Source organism: Chiloscyllium plagiosum, chromosome 11 (assembly GCF_004010195.1).
Source record: "Chiloscyllium plagiosum isolate BGI_BamShark_2017 chromosome 11, ASM401019v2, whole genome shotgun sequence".
NCBI classification, from domain to species: domain Eukaryota; kingdom Metazoa; phylum Chordata; class Chondrichthyes; order Orectolobiformes; family Hemiscylliidae; genus Chiloscyllium; species Chiloscyllium plagiosum.
Window position 1 is genome coordinate 23,664,062 of NC_057720.1, and position 25,647 is coordinate 23,689,708.

The 25,647-nt window shown below is 40.3% G+C and overlaps 1 protein-coding gene across 1 annotated transcript in view; it reads left to right on the forward strand.

The window, feature by feature from the left end:
- The window catches only part of LOC122554710 (2-lysophosphatidate phosphatase PLPPR4-like), an 80,814-nt gene that overhangs the window by 35,340 nt on the left and 19,827 nt on the right, over positions 1–25,647 (forward strand). Inside the window, exons 3-4 of the mRNA XM_043700085.1 lie at positions 17,367–17,496; positions 20,287–20,482. Of these exons, the coding sequence (XP_043556020.1) occupies positions 17,367–17,496; positions 20,287–20,482 (326 nt within the window). The remainder of the gene's footprint in view (positions 1–17,366; positions 17,497–20,286; positions 20,483–25,647) is intronic.

The window sequence follows — 25,647 nt, forward strand, 5'->3', positions numbered from 1 at the left end:
TGGCAGTAGAGGAGTGTGGTGACAACATTTAATCTTTGCACTGGGGCTTTTGTTGACATGCTGTTGTTGACTTTGTTTTCAAACACTCACTTCCATGGTTTGTAGAAGGTTGAACTAGTGTAGCAATCCAGTTCTGGATTATATCCTCAATGGTGGCCTTTTGACAGGCTTCCAAGCTATGGGAAGTGCTCAACATATTTCAGAGTCTGGCCGACAACATATATGTTGGGTAGAATATCTGGTTGGCCAGATGTGGATTGATATGAGTTGTGTTTTGGCAACATTCGAGGACATGTTGAATCCCTTCTATGCAGAATTGAAAAGATTGAAAGAAGCCAGCAGTTCTAGGGTAGAATAGGCAACAACCCAGCAATTCTCTGCAAACTGTGGATCACACATGTCTATACTAGTCCATTTCGTTTTGACACAGAGGCAAATGAAATGTTAAAAAAGGTTTTCATCTAGACAGTATTTAATATTTGCACCAGAGGGCAGTTTACCTTAGAGATAAGTAGATACTTTTGAGTAGAATATAAATAGTATGGGAGTAATGACACAATCTTGCTTGACGTAGTATAGATTTTGAATATGCCAGATTTGGATCTCCCAGTCGAGATGATCACGATCATACCATCTTGAAGTAAGTGCAGGATTGTGACAAAGTTTCCTGGATCTCCAGATCTTTGGAGCACAATCAATGAATCCTCATAACTTGCTGAATCTGAACTTATGTCTGTGTAGATCTTTGCATTGTTCTCAACAACCTTCTGGCACCAATGTTCCTTTGAAAGGTTTATAGCTGTACCATGTCTCTGGAGGGATTTCATCAGACATAGGAAGCAGGCAATGGAGGAGAATGCATTTCCCTGCCATAGATAAAAGGAAAATACCACGACAGTTAACATAGCATTATCTATCTCCATCTTGAACATAGGTACAATATCTTATATCAGCTATAGCACCTGAAGGATGAAGCTCAATTTATACACTGTCCTTACACTCTGGCCCTCAATTCTAATCACAAGAGAACATCTTACATTGAAATAATGTGATAATTTTCCATTTTACAAAGCAGACACCAGATTTCCTAGTGATAGAGAGTGATGGCATCAAAGTATGTAGTTTTGACCAAGACCGTTATGACTGGATTAAGAATAAGTAAAATCAATTTCACACACACCCAATTGTGACCAGAGAGACTTTTTGAATCCTAGCCATAGAAGTTAAAGACTAACATTTTGTTGTCCACACAATCCATGTTCTTCTCAAAACTCCACATACAATAATATAGTTACATCCTCAGAGTTCCTCAGGAACTCAGCCAGGACTCCACCATAGCAGTTGCATAGCAATCCTGCACTTGTTTCAAGATGATATGACCGTGATCATTTTGACTAGGAGACCTGAATCTGGTACATTCAACATCTAGACCAGGTCAAGCAAGGTTGTGTCATTACTCCCATACTCCGGCAGGACTTGGCTTTCGTTAGCAGGGGAATTTAAAGCTGCGAGATTATGCTGCAGTTCTATAAAGCCTGGTTAGACCACACTTGGAATATTGTGTTCAGTTCTGGTTGCCTTATTATAGGAAAGATGTGGAAGCTTTAGAGAGGGTGCAGAGGACTTTTATTAGGTTGCTTCCTGGACTGGAGGGCAGGGCTTATGAAGAAAGCTTGAAGGAGTTAGGGCTTTTCTCATTGGAGCGAAGCAGGATGAGAGACAATAGACAATAGGTGCAGGAATAGGCCATTCGGCCCTTTGAGCCAACACCACCATTCATTATAATCATGGCTGATCATCCACAATCAGTATCCTGTTCCTGCCTTATCCCCATAACCCTTGATTCCACTATCTTTAAGAGCTCAATCCATCTCTTTCTTGAAAGTATCCAGAGACTTGGCCTCCACAGCCTTCTAGGGCAGAGCATTCCATACACCCACCCCTCTCTGGGTGAAGAAGTTTCTCCTCAACTCTGTTCTAAATGGCCTACCCCTTATTTTTAAACTGTGTCCTTTGGTTCTGGACTCACCCATCAGCGTAAACATGCTTCCTGCCTCCAGTGTCCAATCCTTTAATAATCTTATACGTCTCAATCAGATCCCCTCTCATCCTTCTAAACTCAAGAGCATACAAGCCCAGTCGCTCCAATCTTTCAACATATGATAGTCCCGCCATTCCGGAAATTGACCTCGTAAACCTATGCTGCACTCCCTCAATAGCCCGAATGTCCTTCCTCAAATTTGGAGACCAAAACAGCACACAATACTCCGGATGCGGACTCACCAAGTCCCTGTCCGGCTGCAGAAGGGCCTCTTTCTTCTGTACTGCATTCCTCTTGTTATGAAGGCCAGCATGCCATTAGCTTTCTTCACTGCCTGCTGTACCTGCATGCTTGCTTTCATTAACTGATGTACAAGATCACCTAGATCTTGTTGTACTTCCCCTTTACTTAACTTGACTCCATTTAGATAGTAATCTGCCTTCCTGTCTTTGCCACCAAAGTGGATAACCACACATTTATCCACATTAAACTGCATCTGCCGTGCATCCATCCACTCACCTGGCTGTCCAAGTCACCCTGTATTCTCCTAACATCCTCCTCACATTTCACCCTGCCACCCAGTTTTGTGTCATCAGCAAATTTGCTAATATTACTTTTAATAACTTCATTTATATCATTAATGTATATCGTTAACAGCTGTGGTCCCAGCACCGCACCTTGTGGTACCCCACTGGTCACCGCCTGCCATTCCGAAAGGGACCCATTTATCACTACTCTTTGCTTCCTGTCAGCTTCCTGTGACTTGACAGAAGTGTACAAGAAGCTGAGAGGCAGAGATAGAACGGATAGCCAGAGACTTTGTCCCAGGCTATCACAGTTTTAAGATGACTGGAGGAAGTTTTAGGGGAGAGTGGTAGGTGCGTAGTAGAGTCAGATACATTAGGGACATTTAAGCAACACTTGGATAAGCACATGGATAATAGTAAAATGAAGAGTATGTAGGTTTGTTTGATCTTAGAGTAGGATAAAAGGTCGGCACAGCATCGAGGCCTGAAGGGCCTGTACTGTTCTATTTTCTATGTTTTATAAAGGGATCCAGAGGAATATCTCCTATCAGAGACTTCTAATAAAGGTTACAAGGGGAGGGACCATGCTTGGCTCATACACATCCAACAATGCCAAGGATTATAAGCTCAGGATGGGGACTCCCCATGATGAATATTCCCCCTTCCCAGGCATATGAGAATCAGTGTCACGGTGCTTCATATAGTATCCAGTGAGTGGTATGTGCATTTCACTTTATAACCCAGCACCTTAAATCCTATTGCAGAGTGGTGGGGAGGTGTGGAGGAGAATGGATGCTTGAATGTTCAGTATTCAGACTGTGTCAAATCTCCAACAAATTTGGAAAATTGCAACAACCTGAGTAAATTGAGAAAAATCAATCAAAAGGAGCATCTTCAAAGAAAGAAATGAGTCTATAACTGTTCTCAAAACAATCACTTCATAAAACATCTGCATTTATACACTGTGATTTAACATAAACGGTCAGTCTTACATCTGTGGTAAGCAAGGTACTGGAAAGGATTCTGGGAGATAGGATTTATGACTATTTGGAAAAACACAGTTTGAATAAAGATAGTCAGCATGGCTTTGTCAGGGGCAGGTCATGTCTCACAAGCCTTATTGAGTTCTTTGAGGATGTGACAAGATAAGTTGATGAAAGTCAAGCAGTGGATATGGTGTGTATGGATTTCAGTAAGGCATTTGATAAGGTTCCACATGGTAGGATCATTCAGAAAATTAGGAGGATGGGATACAGGGAAACTTGACTGTCTGGATACAGAATTGGCTGGCCAAAAGAAGGCAGCAAGTGGTAGTGGATGGAAAGTAATTCTGCCTGGAGGTCAGTGACCAGTGGTGTCCTGCAGGGCTCTGTACTTATGGCTCTGTTCTTTGTAGTTTTTATAAATGAGTTGGATGAAGAAGTGGAAGAGTGGCTTAGTAAGTTTGCCGATGACACAAAGGTCGGTGGTGTTGTAGACAGTGTTGAGGGCTGTTGCAGGCTACAACTTGACATTGACAGAATGCAGTGTTGGACTGAAAAGTTGCAGATGGAGTTCAACCTGGATAAATGTGAAGTGATTCATTTTTGAAGGTCGAATTTGAATGCTGAATACAGGGTTAAAGACAGGATTCTTGGCAGTGTCGAGGAACAGCAGGATCTTGGATTCATATACATAGATTCCTCCAAGGTGCCACCCAAGTTGATAGGATTGTTAAGAAGTTGTATGGTGCTTTGGCTTTCATTAACAGGGGATTGAACTTAAGAGCCGTGAGGTTTTGCTGCAGCTGTATAAAACCTTAGTTAGACCACACTTGGAATATCTTGTCAGTTCTGGTCACCTTATTATAGGAAGGATGTAGATGCTTTAGAGAGGATGCAGAGGAGATTTACGAGGATGCTGCCTCGATTGGAGGGCATGTCTTATAAAGACCGGTTGAGTGAGCTTGGGGTTTTCACATAGGAAAGAAGAAGGAAGAGAGGGGACTTGATAGAGGTGTACAAGGTAATGAGAGGCATGGATAGCCTGAGACATTTCCCCATGGCAGAAGTGGCTGTCACGAGAGGTCATAATTTTCAGGTGATTGGAGGAAGGTATAAGGGAAATGTCAGAGGTAGGTTCTTTTCGCAGAGAGTGGTGGATGCATGGAATGCACTGCGAGGGGTGGTAGTAGAGTCAGATACTTTCAGGACATTTAAGCAACTGCTGGACAAGCACATGGCTGACAGTAAATTGAGGGATGTGTAGGTTAGGTTGATCTTAGATTAAAATAAAGGCTCGGCACAACATCGTGGGCTGAAGGGCCTGTACTGTTCTGTGTTCTATGTTCTATGTTCTATAAACAGAATAACAGAATATTAATATTAAATTGTGAAAAGTGAAGCCAAAATTCTTCACAGGCACCAAATCAGATTCACAACTGAGTATTTCAAGCTATTTAATTCTCTGGAAGCTGGAGTTGTTTACACAGTCACGGACTAAATCAAACTGTATTGTGGAGAAATTAAATCTACAGCCTGAAGGTGTAGCATTAAACTCCACAACAAAATCACAGCAGATACATTTGCTACATTAGGCTGTTATGGCTAGTTTAATATAGTAGTTTCATTACTATATATGAAAATGAACAATAGCCATTTAAATATACCACGATGCTGATTTTATTAACCATGCTAATTTATTTTCGAATGAAAAGGTGGGGTTGGGATTTAACATAGCTTGCTATTGATGAAGCATTTATAAAAATACATTGTATACCAACTGGTCATTGTATGTCAGAATTTTATGTTTTTCTTAGTTTAAAGGATATGAGCTTTACTGATAAGGCCAACTTTACTGGCTATCTCGAATTGCCCTTAAGAAGATGATGGTGAGCATTTTCTTGAAGACAGATGCATGATTTTCTAAGTCATTACAGTGGGCAGTTAAAAGTCAACCACATTTCTTGTGTCTGACTTAAATGTGACTCATACTCCATAAAGATGGATGATTTCTTTCCCGAAAGGCCATTAATTGAATCATGTGGACTTTGCAGAAGACTTGTGGTCACTATAAATGATACCAGCTTTTTATACTTAGATTTTAATGAGTTAATTGAACTTAAATTCTCATGCTGCCATTGTGGAATTTGAATTTGTATTTCCAGATCATTACACTGGTTGTTTTTATTAATGTGCTACCATGCATCTAATAAAACCAGTTACAGTTAAAGTTCAAATAATTTTGACAACTACTTTTGTAAGTAATTAAGGTTGGAAATGTGTTGCTGGAAAAGCGCAGCAGATCAGGCAGCATCCAGGGAACAGGAGAATCGATGTTTCGGGCATAAGCCCTTCTTCAGGAAAGCCCTGAAGAAGGGCTTATGCCCGAAACGTCGATTCTCCTGTTCCCTGGATGCTGCCTGACCTGCTGCGCTTTTCCAGCAACACATTTCCAGCTCTGATCTCCAGCATCTGCAGACCTCACTTTCTCCTCTAAGTAATTAAGGTGTTTAGGTAGCATGATACAAATTGATAGTTTCTAATGAAATTTTTGAGTTTGCTTATTGCTGACATGGTGGCACAGTAGTTAGCAATGCTGCCTCACAGTGCCAGGAGCCTGGGTTTGATTCCAGCCTTGGGCGATTGTCTGCATGGAGTTTGCACATTCTCCCCGTGTCTGCGTGGGTTTCCGCCCACAATCCAAATATGTGCAGGTTAGGTGAATTGGCCGTGCTAAATTGTTCAGTGTTCAGCGATGTGCAGGTTGGGTGCATTTGCCAGGAGTTAAATGTCAGGCAATGGTCTGAGTGGGATACTCTTCAGAGGGTCAGTTTGGACTTGTTGAGCCGAAGGGCCTGTTTCCACACTGTAGAGATTCTATTTTAAAAATTGTCAGAATTACTGATAAGTTAGAAATAGTTGAAATAATTTAGCAACTGTACTGCAGCAAGACTTGGAACGATCCCTTCAAACAGTCGCATATTTGGAGGTTAGCCAGAGATTGCACAGGTTACACCACAGGAAGGTATGTAAAAACACTGAATAAAATTAAAAGCCCATTGAGCTAGCAATTGAAGGAACTTAAAATGGCGGCAAATATTTTCAGCAAAAGGAACAGAAGGCAAAATTCATAATCAATCAAAGGGCACTCAATATCATTGTGCCTTAATATAGTGCCTCATTTTTTAAAAAATCTGAGATGAGAATCTTTGAAATATTTGTTTTTTTGCTCATGTTTTTGCTAATTTCTCCTGAGTGTTAATGGCAGTAAAATAATTGTAGAGGAAGCTCTGGTATGTATGCAGACTACAATTGTTTCTGCTAAACAATATGATATCTTTTAGCGTCTGCATCATGTCACAGTTCCAACATAATCATAAACACTCCTTAAATTTGATTTGCATCTCATTTTAAGAAATGCTCAAGAAACTCAGTGTTGGTTGTTGGTTGCTTAAAGAACTCCATTCAGAATTGATGATCTGGAGCCTGAGTTTGAACACTGTGACACATCAGGGAGGGGGAGAGTTACGTGGACACTGTGTCTCAGAAAACAGTCACACCCCTTAGGTTAACTACCTCAAATTTGGTTAGTGGTCAGGGACAGGAGGGTGTGACTATGAGTGAAGCAGACATAAGGGGAGCTAGGAGGTAGTGCTGAAGGAGACTCAGCCCTTGAGCTTGTCTAACAGGTTTGAGTTTATTGTTCTGTGTATGGATGAGTCTTTATTGGCCAGAGTATTGAGTACAGGAATTGAGAGGTCATGTTGCAGCTAAACAGGGCATTAGTTAGGACACTTTTGTAATATTGCATGCAATTCTGGTCTCCTTCCTATCAGAAGGAGGTTGTGAAACTTGAAAGGGTTCAGAAAAGATTGACAAGGATGTTGCCTGGGTTGGAGGATTTGAGCTATAGGGAGAGGCTGAACAGTTTGGGGCTGTTTTCCCTGGAGTGTCGGAGGCTGAGGGGTGACCTTATAGAGGTTTATAAATAGACATATAAATGGGGTGGGGGAGTCCAGAACTAGAGGGCATAGTTTTAGAGTGAGAGGGGAAAGATATAAAAGAGACCTAAGGGGCAACCTTTTCACACAGAGGGTGGTACGTGTATGGAATGAGCTGCCAGAGGCTGGTACAATTGCAACATTTAAAAGCCATTTGGATGGGTATATGAATAGGAAGGATTTGGAGGGATATGGGCCAGGTGCTGGCAAGTGGGACTAGATTAGGTTGGGATATCTGATTGGCATGGGCGAGTTGGATTGAAGACTCTGTTTCCATACTGTACATTTCTATGACTCTATGACTGTATGAGTGGGGGCTGTAGAGCTAGTGAACCCGACTGACCATCGCACTATGGTACACGGAGCCAGTCAAGGGAAAGGAGAAAAGGGAGATATGGTTGTAATTGGGGAGAGAATAGTCAGGGAAACAGATACTGTTCTCTGTGGACGGGATCGAGAAACCCAAAGGCTTTTTTTTCCTGCCTGGTGTCTGGGTTCAGGATCTGGGCTGCAAAGGAACTTTGAGAGGGAGGGGAGAGATCCAGTTGTCCATGTAGGTGCCAATGATATAGGTAGAAAGAGGAGAGAGGTTCTGCTGAGGGAATACGAGCAACTGGGGGCGAAATTAGAAAGCAAAACCAAAAAAGATAATCATCTATGGATTACCACTTGAGCCATGAGCTAATTGGCACAAGGTCAACAAGATTAATGAGGTAAATGCATGGCTCAAAGGTTTGTGTGGGAGAAATGGGTTTAAATACATGGGACATTGGCAGCAGTACTGTGGAAGGAGGGTGATGTTCCAGTTATTGGGGCTGTGGATTGGACTTTAAACTAAATAGCATGTATGGGGTACGGAGGGTAGAGGGATTCAGTTGTATGGAAATTACAAAATCAAAGATAAAGGAGACGGCAAGATTGCAGGTTAGCGACAGGGTTGATTATCACCTGAAAATAGAAGGAAAGGACATAGTGTGTTAATGTCACATTGATCCAAGGAACCATAAAAGGAGGAAAGTAAAGTTGATAATAGAACAAACTTCAAGGCTTTAGTTCTGAATACACAAATCATTCAAAATATGGTAGACAAACTATATTGTAGCCCAAATCGAGATAAATCGAGGTAAACTAGTTAAAGGTGGGGATGGTTCAGCAGAGGTTATTAAAATTTCCTGAACAAGTAATAGGACAGAGTATGGAAAGGGTCAATAATCTAACTTCAGGCATAGCAGATACAAGAACAACTGAAACAAGTTAAATGAGCTCGGAGTGCAGACTGAAACTGGCGGGTATGATGGTATGGACATCACAGAGACATGGCTGCAGGGGTATCAGGGCTGAGAACTATATATCCAAAGATATATGTGCTATTAAAAGGACAGGCAGATGAGAAGAGGGCATGGCATTTCCTTATTGGAAGAAATAAAATTAAATCAATAGGAAGAAGCAATGTAGACCCGGAAGGTGTAAAATCTGTGTCGGTAGACTTGAAGAACAGCAAAGAGAGAAAAACCCTGATGCGAGCTGGATACACACCTCCTAGCAATAGTCAGAATGTGCAGAAGAAAATAAATTAGGAGATAGAAAAGGTATGTAAGAAAGGCATTACTACAATAATCATGGGGGTCTCTAAATGCAAGCAGTTGAAACTTTATTGCTGGAACAGCACAGCAGGTCAGGCAGCATCCAGGGAACAGGAGATTCGACGTTTCGGGCACAGGCCCTTCTTCAGGCAGACAGGGAAAATCAGGTTGGTAATGGATCCCAAGAAAAGGAATTTGTAGAATGTCTACAAGATGATGTTTTGGAGCAGATTGGATGTAGAGCCCACTAGGGAACAGATAATCCTGGATTTGGTGATGTGTCATGAGACAGATTTGATTAGGGAGCTGAAGGTGAAGGAATCCCTAGGGGGCAGTAACCATGCTATGATAGAATTCATCCTGCAGTTTGAGATGGAGAACCTGGAGTTAAATCTAATAGTATTACAATTGAGTAAAGGTAACTGCAAAGACTTGAGGGAGGAGCTGGCCAGAGTTGATTGGAAGGGCAGATGGTGGAGCAGCAATGGCAGGTGTTTTCAGGGTAATTCAAGAGGCACAGCAGAAATTCATCCTAAGGAAGAAGAAACACAGGATGAGGCAATCATGACTGATCAAGGAAATTAAGGACAGCATAAAAACAAAATAAACAGCATACAATGTGATTAAGGTTAATGAGAAGCTAGAGAATTGGGAAGCATTTAAACTCAGCAGAGGACAACTGAAAAGCAATAGGGTGGGAGAAGATGAAATATGAGAATAAGCTAGCTAGTAATATGAAAGATAATGTTGAGGTTGTACAGGACATTAGTGAGGCCTCTTCTGGAGCACTGTGTCCAGTTCTGGTCTCCCTGTTCTAGGAAAGATATAATTAAGCCGAGAGAGTTCAGAAGAGATTTACCAGGATGTTGCTGAAAATGAAGGGTTAAGTTATAAGACAAGGCTGGATCGGCTGGGACTTCTTTCATTGGAGTATAGAAGGTTGAGAGATGACCTTACAGAGGTTTATAAAATAATGAGGAGTATAGATAAGGTGAATGGCAAGTTTCTTTTCCCTAGTGTTGGGGGATTTCAAGACCAAGGGGCATATTGAGAGGAGAAGGATTTAAAAAAGACAAGGACAATTTTTTTTTGTACAGAAAATGGTTTGTCTGTGGAATGAACTTCCAGAGGAAGTAGTGGATGCTGGTACAGTTATAAATGTTCAAGAGACATTTGGATAAGTACATGAATAAGAAATATTTGAAGGGATATGGGCCAAGTGCAGACTGGTGGGACAACATTAGTTTGGGATTATGGTCGGTTGGACCGAAGGGTCAATTTCTGTGCTGTATGACTTGATGATTCCAAGATTGCAAGAGCTTTTTTAAGATAAATGAAAGGTAAGAGAACAGCAAGAGTGAACATTGGACTACTCGATAATGAGGTTTCAGAAGTAGTAATAGGGAACAAAGAAATGGTGGAGAAACTGAATAGGTACTTTGCAGCAGTCTTCACAGTGGAAGACACTGGTAGCATACTCTCTTCAAGAGAGTCGGGGAATAGAGGTGAGCATAGTGGTCATCCCAAAGAGAAGGTGCTGGGGAAGCTGAAAGGTCTGAAGGCAGAAAGATCACCTGTCCAAGATGGACTATACCCCCCTTTCTGAAGGAGATAGCTGAGGAGATTGTGGAGGCATTGGTCGTGATCTTTCAGGAATCACTGGAGTCAGGGAGGGTCCTAGGGACTGAAAAATAGCTCATGCCTCATCCCTGTATAAGAGGGGAGGGAGGCAGAAGACAGGAAACTGTCGGTCGGTTAGCTTGAACTTGGCTATTGATAAGATTTTAGAGCCCATTATTAAGGATGAAATTACAGAGTACTTGAAAGTGCATGGTAAAAGTGCTGATTCTGCAAGACTTCATCAAGGGAAGGTTATGCCTGACAATCTGTTAGAATTCTTTGAGGATGTATTAGCACGTTAGATAAAGGAAAGCCAGTAGGCATGATCTACTTGGATTTCAAGAAGGTCTTTGCCAAGGTGCCACACAGGAAGCTGCTAACTAAGATAAGAGCCCCTGGTGTTAGGGGCAAGAATACAGGATTGGCGGACTGGCAGAAGGCAGAGGTTAGATATAAAGGGGGCTTTTTCAGGATGGCAGCAGGTGGTTAGTGATGTTCTGCAGGGACCACAACTATTCGCATTATATATTAACGATGTATACGAAGGAACTGAGAGTACTGTTGCTAAGTTTGCAGATGACATGAAGATAGGTGAAGGGACAGGTAGTGGTGAGGAGGGTGGGAGGCTGTAAAAAGACTTAGACATGCCTAGAGTGTTGGCAAGGATGTGGTAGATGTGACAGGGGAGGCGACGCTGTCATAGTATTATCACTAGACTAATAATCCAGCAACTCAGCTAATGTTCTGAGGACCTGAGTTCAAATCCCACCATGGCAGGATAACAAGAAACTGGAATTAAGAATCAATTGATGATCATGAAAATATTGTTGGAAAAACACATTTCGTTCACTAATGTTCTTCAGGGAAGGAAATCTGCCACCCTCACCTGGTCTGGCCTACCTGTGACTCCAGATCGATAGCAATGTGGTTAACTCTCAATTGCCTTCTGAATTAGGTACTTATACCAATTGCTACAAAATCTTTTCATGGGCAATAATTGCTGGCCAGCCTGTGATGCCCACATCCCACAAATGAGTAAAAAAAACAAGGAATACAATGTGGGAAAGTATTAGGTTTTGCACTTTGGTAGGAAGAATAGAGGCATAAACTATTTTTTGAATGAAGAAAGCCTTCAGAAATCTGATGCAAAAAAGGGACTTAGGAATCCTAGTTCGGGATTCTCTTAAGGTTAACATGCAGGCTTACTTGGCAGTTAGGAAGGCAAATTCAAAGTTAGCATTCATTTGAAGAAGGCTAGAATCTACTCTCTGAGAGAAGAAATTCCTCCTAATCTGTGTTCAATTTAACAAATCCTCAATCTGAGATTATGCCCTCTGGTCCTAAACTTTCCTCTAAGGGGCAAAAACATCTCCATATTTATCTTGTCAAGCTGCCTAAGAATATTGTTATGTTTCAATAAGGTCACCTCTGATTCTTCCAAACTCCAATAATTACAGGCCCAAAGTACTTAAACACTTTCCAAATAAGAAAATCTTCTTACCCAGAATCAACCTAGTGAAGCTTCTCTAGGCTGCCTTCAGTGCCAGTATATCTTTCCTTGGCTAAAGGGACCAAAATTGTGCACAGTATTCTCGGTGAGTTCTCATTGGCATCTTGTTTAGTTTTAGCAAGATTTTCCTGTTCTTAATACTCCATTCGTTTTGAAATAAAGGCTAATATGCCATTTCCCTCCCCTGTTACCCACTGGAACTGTTTGTTAGCTTTTTGTGATTTATCCATGAAGACTTGCAAATCTCTGTGCTATGCATCCTGCATTTAAGTAATACACAGATCCTCTATTCTTCAAGCAAGTGCATAATCTCACAAATATCACATGATATTCCATCTGCTAAGTTTTTGCTCACTCATCCTCACCACTTACCTTCTCACTTACTTTTATGTCATCCACAAACTTGCCAATATTATAATCACTTTCCTTAACCAAGTCATTAATATACATTGTAAATAATTGTTGCCCCAGCACTGATCACTGTGGTATTCCAGGTGTCAACCTGAAAATGCTTCCTTTATCCCAACACACTGTCTTCTATTAATTAGAAAATCTTCAATTCATGCTCATGTAGTACTCTCAATATCATGGACTCTTGTATTTTTAAGTAGTCTTAATGTTTTTTGGAAAGCTAAATATATTACATCTACTCTTTATTTATCCTACTTGGTCTTCCTCCAATAATTCTAATAAACTTGCCAGCCATGATTTTCCCTTCATGAAGCTGTGCTGATTCTACTCGATTATAACGTGTGTTTCTAAATGCTCTGCCATGGCATTTTATAAAAGATTCTAACATTTTTCCCAATGACAATATTAAGCTAACTGACCCTTAATTATTTGGTTTTTCTGTCTCTCTCCCTTTTAAAAAAAAATGTTACATTATCTGTTTTCCAATCTTCTTTAACATTTTCAGAATCTAAGGATTCTTGGAAAATTCTTATCAGTGCATTCATTATCTCTGTAACTACTTTGTTGAGTATCCTAGAATGCAACACATCAAGTCCAGACAACTATCAGCCTTCAGCCTCATTAGTTTGCCTGGCACATTTTTCCAGTGATAGTTTTTGCATTTTTTCCTTCCCACTTTTTGCCTCTTGTTCCTTATTTTTGGAATTCTATTAATGCCCTCTACTGTGAAGACAGGGTATTTATGCAACTCCAATGCTATTTCCTGGTTCCCAGTTGTTATTTCTTTAGCCTTATTCTCAAAGGGGCCAATGCTCACTTTGGCCTTTCTCTATCTTTTTATAGTATATGTTGAAGAAGCGCTTATTGTCTATTTTTTCGTTATTTGCTAGTTTAACCTCAGTTTACTTTTGCCCTCTCTTGTTTCTTGATCATCTTTTGTTGGTTTCAAAGGTTTTAAAGCTTTCTCAATTCTCTAGTTGACCAATAATCTTTACATGTTGTATGCTTTCTTCCTTCAATTTTAAAATATACTTAACTTCCCTGGTTAACCTTGCCTTCTTCCTGGCGATGGCCGGCCTGCCCTAATATCAATTTATCCAGCCAGCACCTCTATTAACTTGGCAAGTGGAGGCCCATCATATCAGGAATTGTGAGGTATTGCTCTCATGGGAGGGCCTTCCTTCAAAGTCACTCATTGCCTGATCTTGTAGCCAGGCATTGGCAAGTTGGTGGGGAGGAGAAAGTGAGGTCTGCAGATGCTGGAGATCAGAGCTGAAAGGTGTTCTCTGAAACGCAAGTTGGTGGGGAGGCCCACTTAATTCAGTCAGCTTACCATAAAAATGGTGACTTGGGGCACTTGTCAGCTCTCCAAGGAGTGCAAGACCCTTGTGGCTTCCTTTTAATTACAACCCACCAGTTGAAATTTGCACCAGTTCTTGACCATTTATAACTGACTTAGAGTTGAACCAACTGCCCCAATAACTATAAACTATTTAGACTTATGTTTTTTTTCCCGAAGATGCCACAGGAGGTAGCATGCATTTTGTAAGTCATGATATGAAAATCAGAACTATATTAAAGCTACAGGTTTACACTCCATTGCTACAAAGTTCCCTCATGTACAGTACAAATAATAGCTTTCAGATTATTTCAATTTGAAGCTTAAAAGATCTTATTTAATTTGAGTGAAGTTATATAAATTGCCATTGTTCTGGTTAATCTTGAAACTATGTGGCAGGTAGGTTCATTCTTTGTCAACCATAATGCATTATGGAAAGGTAGTCAGTCATTCTTTTTATTCAGGATGCTCAAGCATTTTGATTGTTCTTCAGTTATCTGAGTCTCCTTGTTCTATGTGTTTCATCTGTTACATTTTCTTATTGGCATTGCTTAGTGTCAATAGACAATCAATTGATACAGCGCCGTTCATCAGAACATTATTAGAATTGAGTCTTGCTATTTAAATTCAAATCAGGCTCTGCATGATTTCTTATGATTGGCACACTACAATTACTTCAGTATGGGGCAAATTTAAGTTATTATACACAGTGCGAAGATTTCACATGAAGTGGATGGAAAAATCAAGTTAGTTGCACGATCCATATGTCTTAACTCCCAAAGATGCTGAAATCATTCTCATAATTTCAGTAGGAATTTACTTTGGTTTTGTTCTGCACAGCACCGTTTCAAATTTACTTTTTTCTTAAATTGATCAGTGATGAAACAACTTTCAACTTCGATAGCAAACAATTTCAAGCACTTCCAAGATGTGAACAGCATAGATTTCGCTGTAATCTCTCTGATCCTTCCACAAGAATGTACTTTCTTCACAGTTTGGAAAACTGTGCCAATGTCAACTTCTCCCGACTGAACATATTCAACAGCATTATGTCCTTACTGAGTAAGACTGCCAAGTTGTGCTGCTAGATGATGAGCAACATTTGATGCTTTGGAGCTGCCAGAATGAGCATGTTTTTCTTTACATTTGTGTGGGTTGGTTTGAAATCCAGGGCCCAGAGAATAACAACTTTATCTTAGGCTCCTATCTGGTGAGGTATCTTGTATGTACACCTTAGCGAGTTTAGTCATGGGGACAGTTAATCAGGTGGCAGCAAGGTTTGTGAGGACCTTGCCACCTTCCTATCTCCATCCCAATTTAGTCCACACTGCCAATTAATTGAGCGGTTAATGCCCTTAAGTAGGCAATTAGTGTACGCATAAGGGCCCTCACCTTACCACCATGGGGGAGGCAGGAGTACTTGCCTTCTTAGAAGCAAGACTAGCATAAAATTGGGGTAGTTGGGGGAAATCCAAAGCTGTGCATGTTAAATAGATTGGCCATGCTAAATTGCCCATAGTGTCCAGGCATGTACAGGCCAGGTAGATTAGCAGGCTAGGGTGGTATGGTGGTCAGTGGTTAGCACTGCTGCCTCACAGCGCCAGGGACCCGGGTTCAATTCCATCCTCGGGTGACTGTGTGTATTTTGCAAGTTCTCCCTGTGTCTGCATGGGTGTCCTCCCACAATCCAAAGCTGTGCAGGTTAAATGGATTGGCCATGCTAAATTGCCCATAATGTCCAGGGGTGTAGAGGCTAGGTGGATTAACCATGGTAAATGTAGAGTTACAGGGATTGGGTAGTGTGGTTGGATCTGGGTAGGATGCTGTTTGGAGGATCGGTATGGACTTGACGGACCACTGTAGGAATTCTATGAATAATGAGCGTAGCTGCACATGAGATGGTGGGATATGGGTGCAACAGCTGAGATACAGTGAATGTTTGGTAGCAGAAAGACAGTGGAGGCACTTACCCTGGCACTGTTATGTGTTCCACCGGATGGTTGAGAGCACACTGACCTGGATGACAACCTCAAACTAAGGCAGCACTGTGAGCTCCGCTGTGATCTCGGAAGAAGAGGAATGTCCTCCTCTGTACCACTGCATCACACCATGACCTCCTGGTCCATGTCTGCAAAGTAGTATGCTAATTACCCCTCACCTTCCATGTCAAGGACAAATTTCATGAACTGTGCAGGGCAGCTTCAGTCTGCTAGCACTTGTCCTGCTGTACAGCAGCCTTTTCAAGATGGTGCCAGTGATGAATACTTCTGATGGTGGGTGGTTGGATTTGGCTAGCATTGGATCCAAAGCATAACGAAAATTACAGCACAGGAACAAGCCCTTCGGCCCTCCAAGCCTGCACCGATCCAGATCCTCTATACAAACCTGTCACCTATTTTCTAAGGGTCTGTATCCCTCTGCTCCCTGCCCATTCATGCCCGCCTTGACCACCTCCACTGGCAACACGTTCCAGGCCCCCACCACCCTTTGCATAAAGAACTTCCCCTTAAACTTTTCTGCTCTCACTTTGAACTTGTGACCCCTAGTTTTTGATTCCCCCACTCTGGTGAAAAAGCTTCTTGCTATCTACCCTGTCTATATCTCTCAATCAGGTCCCCCCTCAACCTCTGTATTTCTAGTGAAAATAATCCTAATCTATTCATTCTCTGTTCATAGTTAGCACCCTCCATACCAGGCAACATTCTGGTGAACCTCCTCTGCACCTTCTCCAAAGCATCCACATCCTTTTGATAATGAGGCGACCAGAATAAGAAGCATAATGGAACGTGGTAGATAGTTAATGATATAAGTTAGGGACAATTGCATAAGAAAATGCCTGAGGCCTCACATAGAAAAGCCTTCCACAAAACCCAATGAATGTGAAACTTAGCCAGAATATGGGCAGATTCGGCCCACTATCTCTGAATGAGTTGCTAATTAATGCAGCTAAAGCAGATTCCAAGGAGGTTACATTTTGGGTAAGCTGGAAAAAAATCGTAAAAGATTCTTACCATTAACCAATTTCCAATTATCATTCATTGTATTTGAACTTCAGGGAAGGATGGAAGAAAGCAATCCTTGAGGTTGAATAATCTGCCAATATTGACTATCCTGGCTCATACGTGATTAATGGCTATTTGCTAATGTTTCAGAGAGTACCTAATATCAATGGAATTGCACCAATTTCTTCATGTGAGAAAAGGAGGAAGTGTTGCTGACTAATTTTAATCTCATTTGTAACAAGAAGATGACAACACATTGGTTTGAGAACTCATAAGAATATTTCTAATGACACCTCAATTTTCAGTTCTGATATGCTATCCTTATGCATAACCATCCTTTTTGTCATTTCAGATTATGATAGGTGAAGGCATTCTTTACTGCTGTCTCACTAAGAGAAAAAATGGAATAGGATCAGAGGCCAACATCAATGCTGGTGGCTGTAACTTCAACTCATTCCTCAGACGAGCTGTCAGATTTATTGGTGGGTCCAAATACTCTTTTAGACATTTCGGTTCATATGTCACTGAATAGAAAAATGTTAGAAACTCAAACAATCAAATGTAGTTATTTGTGAATTTCCTTTTATGTTTTTGCTGAGATTACAGTGCTTTTAGATTTTAAAATGGTTATCAGCTGATGTAACTCAGGAAATGTGTCCATATTGTTCACTGTATGAGCTGTACATATTTGGCTTTGGCTGACTATTAGATGAATCAAATTTTCAAACTAACATATAGGAACATGATTTGGTGCCATTGAGGAATGAAGCTTATGAATTTGTGCTTCATTGAAAAAACAATTTAAATAAGTTTTGATTCCTAGTTACATTTCAAAGGCTGTAGCAACTATGAGGTGGTTTCCATCCGTTCAGTTTCGAGTAACTCTCTGGAAGAATGTGTCTGCTGTCTGTCCTAGAAACCTCCTCTATTCTTTGAAATGCACCTTATTTAGACTGGGCCAGAAGGCTGTAGCTCAGATTCAAGTGTCTTGGGAATAATCTACTATCTGAAGGAAGATAGCATCCTAGGCGTAGGTTTGGTGGCCCCAATGACTGAGGGTTGTAGGAGGGAAACCAAAGCAACAGTTGGCTTTGTGAAACTGGTGAGTGCACCCCTGTTCATTTCTATTGCACTGAAATAAAGAGGAATTAACCTTTTGCATGTTCTTCAGTCCAACACCAGCTGAAATTGGCTTGATTGCACAAAGCCCACACTGTACAAAAGACATGCCAAAACTGGTATTAGGCTCCACTTACATCTCTTCTTGATCCATCTGTTTTTTTAACATAGTAAACACTATTGTGTACTCAAAAGAAGTTTCTTTTCCAAAAGAATAGCATTAATTGTGTACATTTGCATTGCTGTTATTGCTTTCCAATGAACTGTATGAAAATTATTACAAATTACAAGACAATTGGTACATCGGTTTTCCATTTAAATCTTGGATATTCTCATGTTTTGATGCTGTTAAAGATTACATCAGGAAATCATTCACCAGCCAGCAAGTGGAATCAATGCATTAAAAATTGTAAATTGAATCAATTTTAAAATAGCTATGTATTACGGCAGGCACAGTGGCTCAGTGGTTAGCACTGTTGCCTCAGTGCCAGGGACCCAGGTTTGATTCCAGCCTCGGGTGACTGTTTGTGTGGAGTTTACACATTCTCCCTGTGACTGTGTGGGTTTGCTCCGGGTTTCCTCCCACAGTGCAAAGATGTGCAGGTTAGTTGAATTGACCATGCTGACTCGCCCATAGTGTTCAGGGATGTGTAGGGGAATTAGTCAGGGGAAATATAGAGGGGAATGGGTCTGGGTGGGTTACTCTATGGAGGATTGCTGTGGGCCAAATGGCCTTTTTCCACATTGTAGGGATTCTATTCTATGATACTCCACCTTAGTGATGATGCTATAAATGTACATTTTTCTGTGTCACACCTATGAATTACTTCCCAAACTGTTTTGGAAACTCTGAATGAGAGTTCTGGAAGCATTGTTTCATCAACAAATGCAGCAAGATTTGACAACTGATGAAATACAGAAAATATTTAATTCTATTAATAACTATCATTTGATGTTTGGAAATATTGCCTTTCAAAATAAGGGTTTTGAGCTCAACGTGGATGTTAAAAATCTCTTCTTGAAAGTACAAGTTTAGTCACATTTAGAAATTCTCCTGAATGTAAAAGCAACATGTTTAAATTTACATTCCTATGACAAAAGTAATGTGTCACAGTACATGGTTCACATGAGATGTTATGATAATTTACAGTCATCACAATGTTTACCAAATGCTTAATTAAATATCACACGTAATGTTTTAGCAATTTTTTTCAGTTTACCTGTGTTCAGTTAAAACACCACCCAAGTCTCATGGTGTATTACAATATTTCAAATTGAAAAGTGCATAAATATCATAACATGAGTATATACAATTGATACTTCACTAATTATTAGTTATTGTATTAACACTGACAGAATTGACTTTATTTGTTCAATCTTAATTTGAAAATACAATTTAATTTTTATAGTATTTTAAAATAGAAATTAAGTCTCCTCCCCACTTTAGTGTTTAAGTGGGAAATCTGCTTAATTGTATCGAACTGCTTAGCTTACAGATGCATGCTTCTGTGCCTTAGGACTAGAAATTCATCTTGGATGGTGGTGTAAGATGGACAGCATTAGATCGGCTGACCATTACACACAGCTCCTCATATAGAGATCCACTGCACTCAAAGAAATTAAATATCAAGGATTGCTTGGAAGAAGCAGCTGCTTTGATATCTCCCATTTTGCACCACGACCCAAGGTGAATTCCTACCCCCTTGACTGCGTTTGAACCAGTGTTAAATTGAAAAGGTTAGCTGCATGCTATTTAAAATATATAGATCACAATAAATTTACTAGTAACATGATTTCAGTTTGAAGGCTGAGTTTATACATGGCACTGCAATTTCAATTATTACCTTTAATAAGAATCATATGGAACTGTTTGCTGGAAGTATTAGTATTCTGTGGAAATATATTAATGAAAACTGTATGTTCTACTTAACGCAGTTCACCAACATGTCCAAAACTCTCAAATTTTCTCTGGTATACTGATTGAGTTAATTATGTTCCTTTAATGGTACTCGTATTCTCTAGCAGTTTTGATATTTTTGGCATTAATTTGCGACTATTTGGGATTAACAGATTTGTACCAGATGATTCTGAACTAGCAGCTGGAGATAAAATTTGTTATGCTAATTATTTTTGATTTCTCTTGAGTGTTTTAGGAGTTCATGTGTTTGGCCTTTGTGCCACCGCTCTCATCACTGACATTATTCAGCTGTCAACAGGGTACCATGCCCCATATTTTCTTACAGTGTGTAAGCCCAATTATACGTCGTTAAATACCTCTTGTGAAGAAAATCCATATGTTGTGGAGGATATCTGCACAGGATCCGATCCTGCTCTCATTAACGCTGGCAGGTTAGACTTTACATTTCACTTTATGTATATAACAAAGAGGGGCTTGTTTATTCTTTGCTCAATTTGGGAGTGCGTTTGATAAATCCATTACTTCACTACAACATTTTCGATTATGGCAGACTAGAACAGGGCATTTTTCACCTTGTACTTAGCAAAGACAGAAAGCATGGATGAATTAATTGCAGATGTCTCTTCACCTTAAAAACTGATTTCAACCTTCGTCTCAGATCAACATTTTTCATGTAAAGTGTGTCCCTTCCAACATAACTTGAATATTTAAATTCAAATCAGGATCAGTTCTGTTCTATGAGCACTCAGTTCACCAATAGATAGGCACCTTGTTTCAAATTGTTTTTAAATAAGTAGGATGAATGGACTTTGAAAAAAACTGTAAGCTCTAGTATTCCTGACTTGTTTTCATTAATTTCCTTCTCTCATTTTATGAGAACAAATCAATTTCATTTCAGATCCCTCTTGCAAATGATAACTGTATGTTTTGCTGAAAACCAGTGCATTGACTAGGTTGTAGCAAGGAGTATGTGTGGACTTATTGAGATGTGCCCTAAGTTACTCACATGACATAAATATCTGGTAGTCTGAGGGCATCTCTTGTCATTGCATCTAAAAAAAAAAAAGTTAAAATTGATTTGAATACAATTTGAATTTTGTCCATAGACAGGCAATAAAATTATGTACAGCTTTTTCAAAGATTCCCAGCAAATTTCCTTTTACCACTTGCAACAACATCAGAACCAAAGGAACAGTGACAATTTTATTGTCCTTCAGGTTGTTAGAAACCTCACTGCAAACATGTAGTTTAAATAATAATTATCAAAATTGAAAGTAAACAATGCCATATTGCTTGTCTGTTGTTATAAAATCTGAAGTCAAGGAGTTGAATAATATGCACAGTTGAAGTAAATTATTATATTATTATAGCAACATTCTTTTGTTTATAAATCTTAATCTACAATTGTCAGAATGCAGTTAGCATTCTTAATATGTAATCAAATATAAATTGTATTATTTCTGCCAGTTATGAATGAGATTAAATTATAACTGCATTACCTTACTGAAGAGACTCTTTTCTTTATGCAACTCTGCTCACTGCATTCGGGGAGTTTTGACTCTTTTAATTCCTCCTCAGGATCTAAAGCAAGGCATCTGCTTTACTATAAATCACTGTGGCAGCTTGTGCTTATCAAGTCAATGGGAGTATTTGATCTGCCAGTTCATGAAGGCTAAGTCCACTGCTCAATGCTAGTATCCCTTCTCTATCACTTTCACTGATAGATATATCTGCATATATTCTGATTTTATCTTTGAATATAAGGGTGTCAGAATGAAATCCATTTCCACTACAGAATCTCTAGAGTGCAGATAGAGGCCATTAGACCCACACCTCGAAAGAGCATCACATCCAGAACCACCTCCATAACCTGGCAATTCCAACCTATCTTGCAAATCCATGGACACTGTGAGCAATTTAACATGGCCAATCCATCTAGTCTGCAAATCGTTAAACTGTGGAAGGAACCAGAGCACCCAAAAGAAACCTACACGGACACAGGGACAACGTGCAAACTCCATACAGACAATCATCCAAGGTTAAAACCAAACCTGGGTCCCTGACACTGTGAGACAGCAATGCTGTAACTTGTGTAAAAATGATAGAATAAAAATCTGTCAATCAGCTGGTGTCATCTTATACTGAGTAGGCATAAATACCATGGACAATTGATGCAATTAATGTAAGTAAGCTCATCCAATATGTCCCTCGTTCCATCTTCTGTTACTGGTGATCTTAACTGGTGTGCCATATTTCAATGGCTCTAGTTTCGAATGAGGAAAATCAACAACCTGGTCCACTTTCAGCCATCTGACAGCTGAATCTCTCCACTGACCCAATGTAATGTTGCCCAAAGATACACTGGCACCAACTGAGGAAATGGGTGTAGGAACCTATTGGTGTGTAGAGTCCATGCCTCTGGTCTGGCACTGTCCCGCACAATATTTTTGCTAATAGACAGACCCCAAAATCTCAGAAATTGAAGAGAATTTTTCATGATGCTGGTCTTCCATGGTGTTAAGGTGTGACAGTAATTAATCCCTTGGTTTATTTTAATCCCACAATAAGGAAAACATTATCTAACCAAGCTAAACCTAATTGGAAATGAAACTGAACTGAAATCTATTTTAATTCAAAAATCTAGAATACCCTTTGTTGACCAAATTGGAATTCTTTTTGTTATCTCCAGTCTTTTTAAAATTATAATTAAAATACTGGACACCATACTCTGTATGTGGCTAAGAAATAGCAAAACACTAGAGATTCTGGAAATTTGAAACAAAAACACAAATGCTGGAAATACAACAAATCAGGGAAGATTTGCGGAGAAACCAAATATATTAACGTTTCAGGGATGGGCTCTTCATTACCGAGTTGACCATTCGTGTTTGTTCCTGCTCTGTCTCTGATTTATAGAATTGGATTAATGTTTCTTCAAATTTCCATCCCTATCTTCCTTAATGTGTTCCATCCTGGACCCTCTCCTTCCCTCTCTAACTGTCTCTATCTCTTGCCAGGAAATAAAAATACATTAGATGAATGGATCCACATCCAAAATATCAATTTATGCATTCATCACGACAACTGCATAATCTGCTGGGCGTATCCAGCATTGTCAATCTTGTTTTCTGTTTTATGAATTTAACTATATACCCATGTAATTTTTTTTTGCTTTTAACTAGTAACCACCACCAGTTTAAAAAAAATGTCGTGTAGCTAATTGAATATTTACACACAATACCAGTATCCATCCAGTTCTTAGCTTTCTGGGCAATTTTACACTTTTCAAATAGGACGTCACTTCAAAGCCAAGTTTCCAAAATACAAGAAAAGTTTTAATTTTATTTCACTCTTCAGAAAATCCTATTTACCTATTTCAGATAGCAATGATTGGTAAGCTATTCTGTTCATAATGCCAACATCATAAAACAATAGAAGACAATTTTTCATTCTCTGTGGATAGCGAGAAAGGTAATGGGATGGCCAAATAATTGAGTGGCACGGCTCCAGACAAATTCCAACAGCCATCCTGTCATCTCAGCAATGAGGTTCGGGGTGAGAAAGTCGATGGTGACCTTCTCATTTTTTTAAATCAACCTGCTCATGTATGCTACAACACAGATGAGACTTGGATCAGATTCAACAGGCCCTGAGGTAGGGACAGTACCACATAAGATCCCATGGATGACCTTCTCAACCCACCACTATTTAATTGACCTTAACTGGTCAACTAAAGCCTTAATTGGACCTCTGACTGCTATCAACTCAGTTTACTTGCCTTCTTGGAAGGTTATTTGCCTCACGGGGAAACCTGCTTTCTGGGTTGGAGTGTTGGTGTTGAATGTGTGGCTACTGGGGGCAGGGGAGCTGGTACCGAAAACCACACCCTGCGCTTTCTCCAATCCCCCTGAGATTCCTCTCCCATGACCACCACAATTCCCTAAACAAATAGACAAACAAACAAACACACCCCTTTCCCTCTGCCCCACTAAACAAAATCTGCTCATCAGTGTAGCTGGTCATGGTTGTGTGCCATGGGATTGTGCTGCTTCTGATTGCCCAGAAAGGGCAGGACTTTTGTGGCACATCTCCTGGTTCAATGAGATGTTCATTACATGGCACTTAAGTAAATCTGGTGCTTGATGCAGCAAGCCTTCTTGATGACCCAGAGATGGCGGCTTTGTGGCCTCTCCAGCATTTAGTGCACATAGCAGTGAAGCTTGGCAGTTAACAATTACCAAAAAGGAAAGTGATCTTAATACCAGCCCTTGAGGAACATAACTTACCCTCTGCTTTCCGATCCAAAATCAATTCAGTGTCCAAACTGACACTGTCTCTTCAGTCCCATGTGTTTTTATTTTACCAAAGTCTGTTTTGCAGTGTTACATAAAATGCCATTTGACAGTCTATTCCACAGCATCAACTACCTGCATCAAGCCTCTCAACCTTCATCCAAGAACACACAAACATAATTTGCTTTTAATGCATATTGATTTTTATTTGTTAACCTAACGTTTTCCACTTGTCAATTAATTTTTGTGTTAAATTGCTGTCACCAAATGTTTCCCCATTGCAGACATAAACCTGACAGGCCTGCCATTGTCAGATGTATCCTTTTCTTCCACTTTGAACAAAGGCATAACTTTTACAGCACTTCCATTTTTTGGCACTACATTGGAAGTGTGGCACTGTTTAAGAAGGGTGGTAAAGACAAGCCAGGGAACTATAGACCAGTCAGCCTGACCTCGGTGGTGGGCAACGTGTTGGTGGGAATCCTGAGGGACAGGATGCACAAGTATTTGGAAAGGCAAAGACATATTCGGGATAGTCAACATGGCTTTGTGCATTGGAAATCATCGAGGAGAAAGTGAGGTCTGCAGATGCTGGAGATCAAAGTTGAAACTTTATTGCTGGAACAGCACAGCAGGTCAGGTAGCATCCAGAGAACAGGAGATTCGACGTTTCGGGCACAGGCCCTTCTTCAGGAATGATTCCTGAAGAAGGGCCTGTGCCCGAAACGTCGAATCTCCTGTTCCCTGGATGCTACCTGACCTGCTGTGCTGTTCCAGCAATAAAGTTTCAGCATTGGAAATCATGTCTCACAAACTTGATTTGAGTTTTTTGAAGAAGTAACAAAGAAGATTGATGAGGGCAGAGCAGTAGATGTGATCTATATGGACTTCAGTAAGGCTTTCAACAAGGTTCCCCATGGGAGAGTGATTAGCAAGGTTAGTTCTCATGGAATACAGGGAGAACTAGCCATTTGGATACAGAACTGGCTCAAAGGTGGAAGACAGAGGGTGGTGATGGAGGATTGTTTTTCAGACTGGAGGCCTGTGACCAGTGGAGTGCCACAAGGATCGGTGCTGGGCCCTCTACTTTTTTATCATTTACATAAATGATTTGGATGCGAGCATATGAGGTACAGTTAGTAAGTTTGCAGATGATACCAAAATTGGAGGAGTAGTGGACAGCGAAGAAGGTTACCTTAGATTACAACAGGATCTTGACCAGATGGGCCAATGGGCTGAGAAGTGGCAGATGGAGTTTAATTCAGATAAATGCGAGGTGCTGCATTTTGGGAAAGCAAATCTTA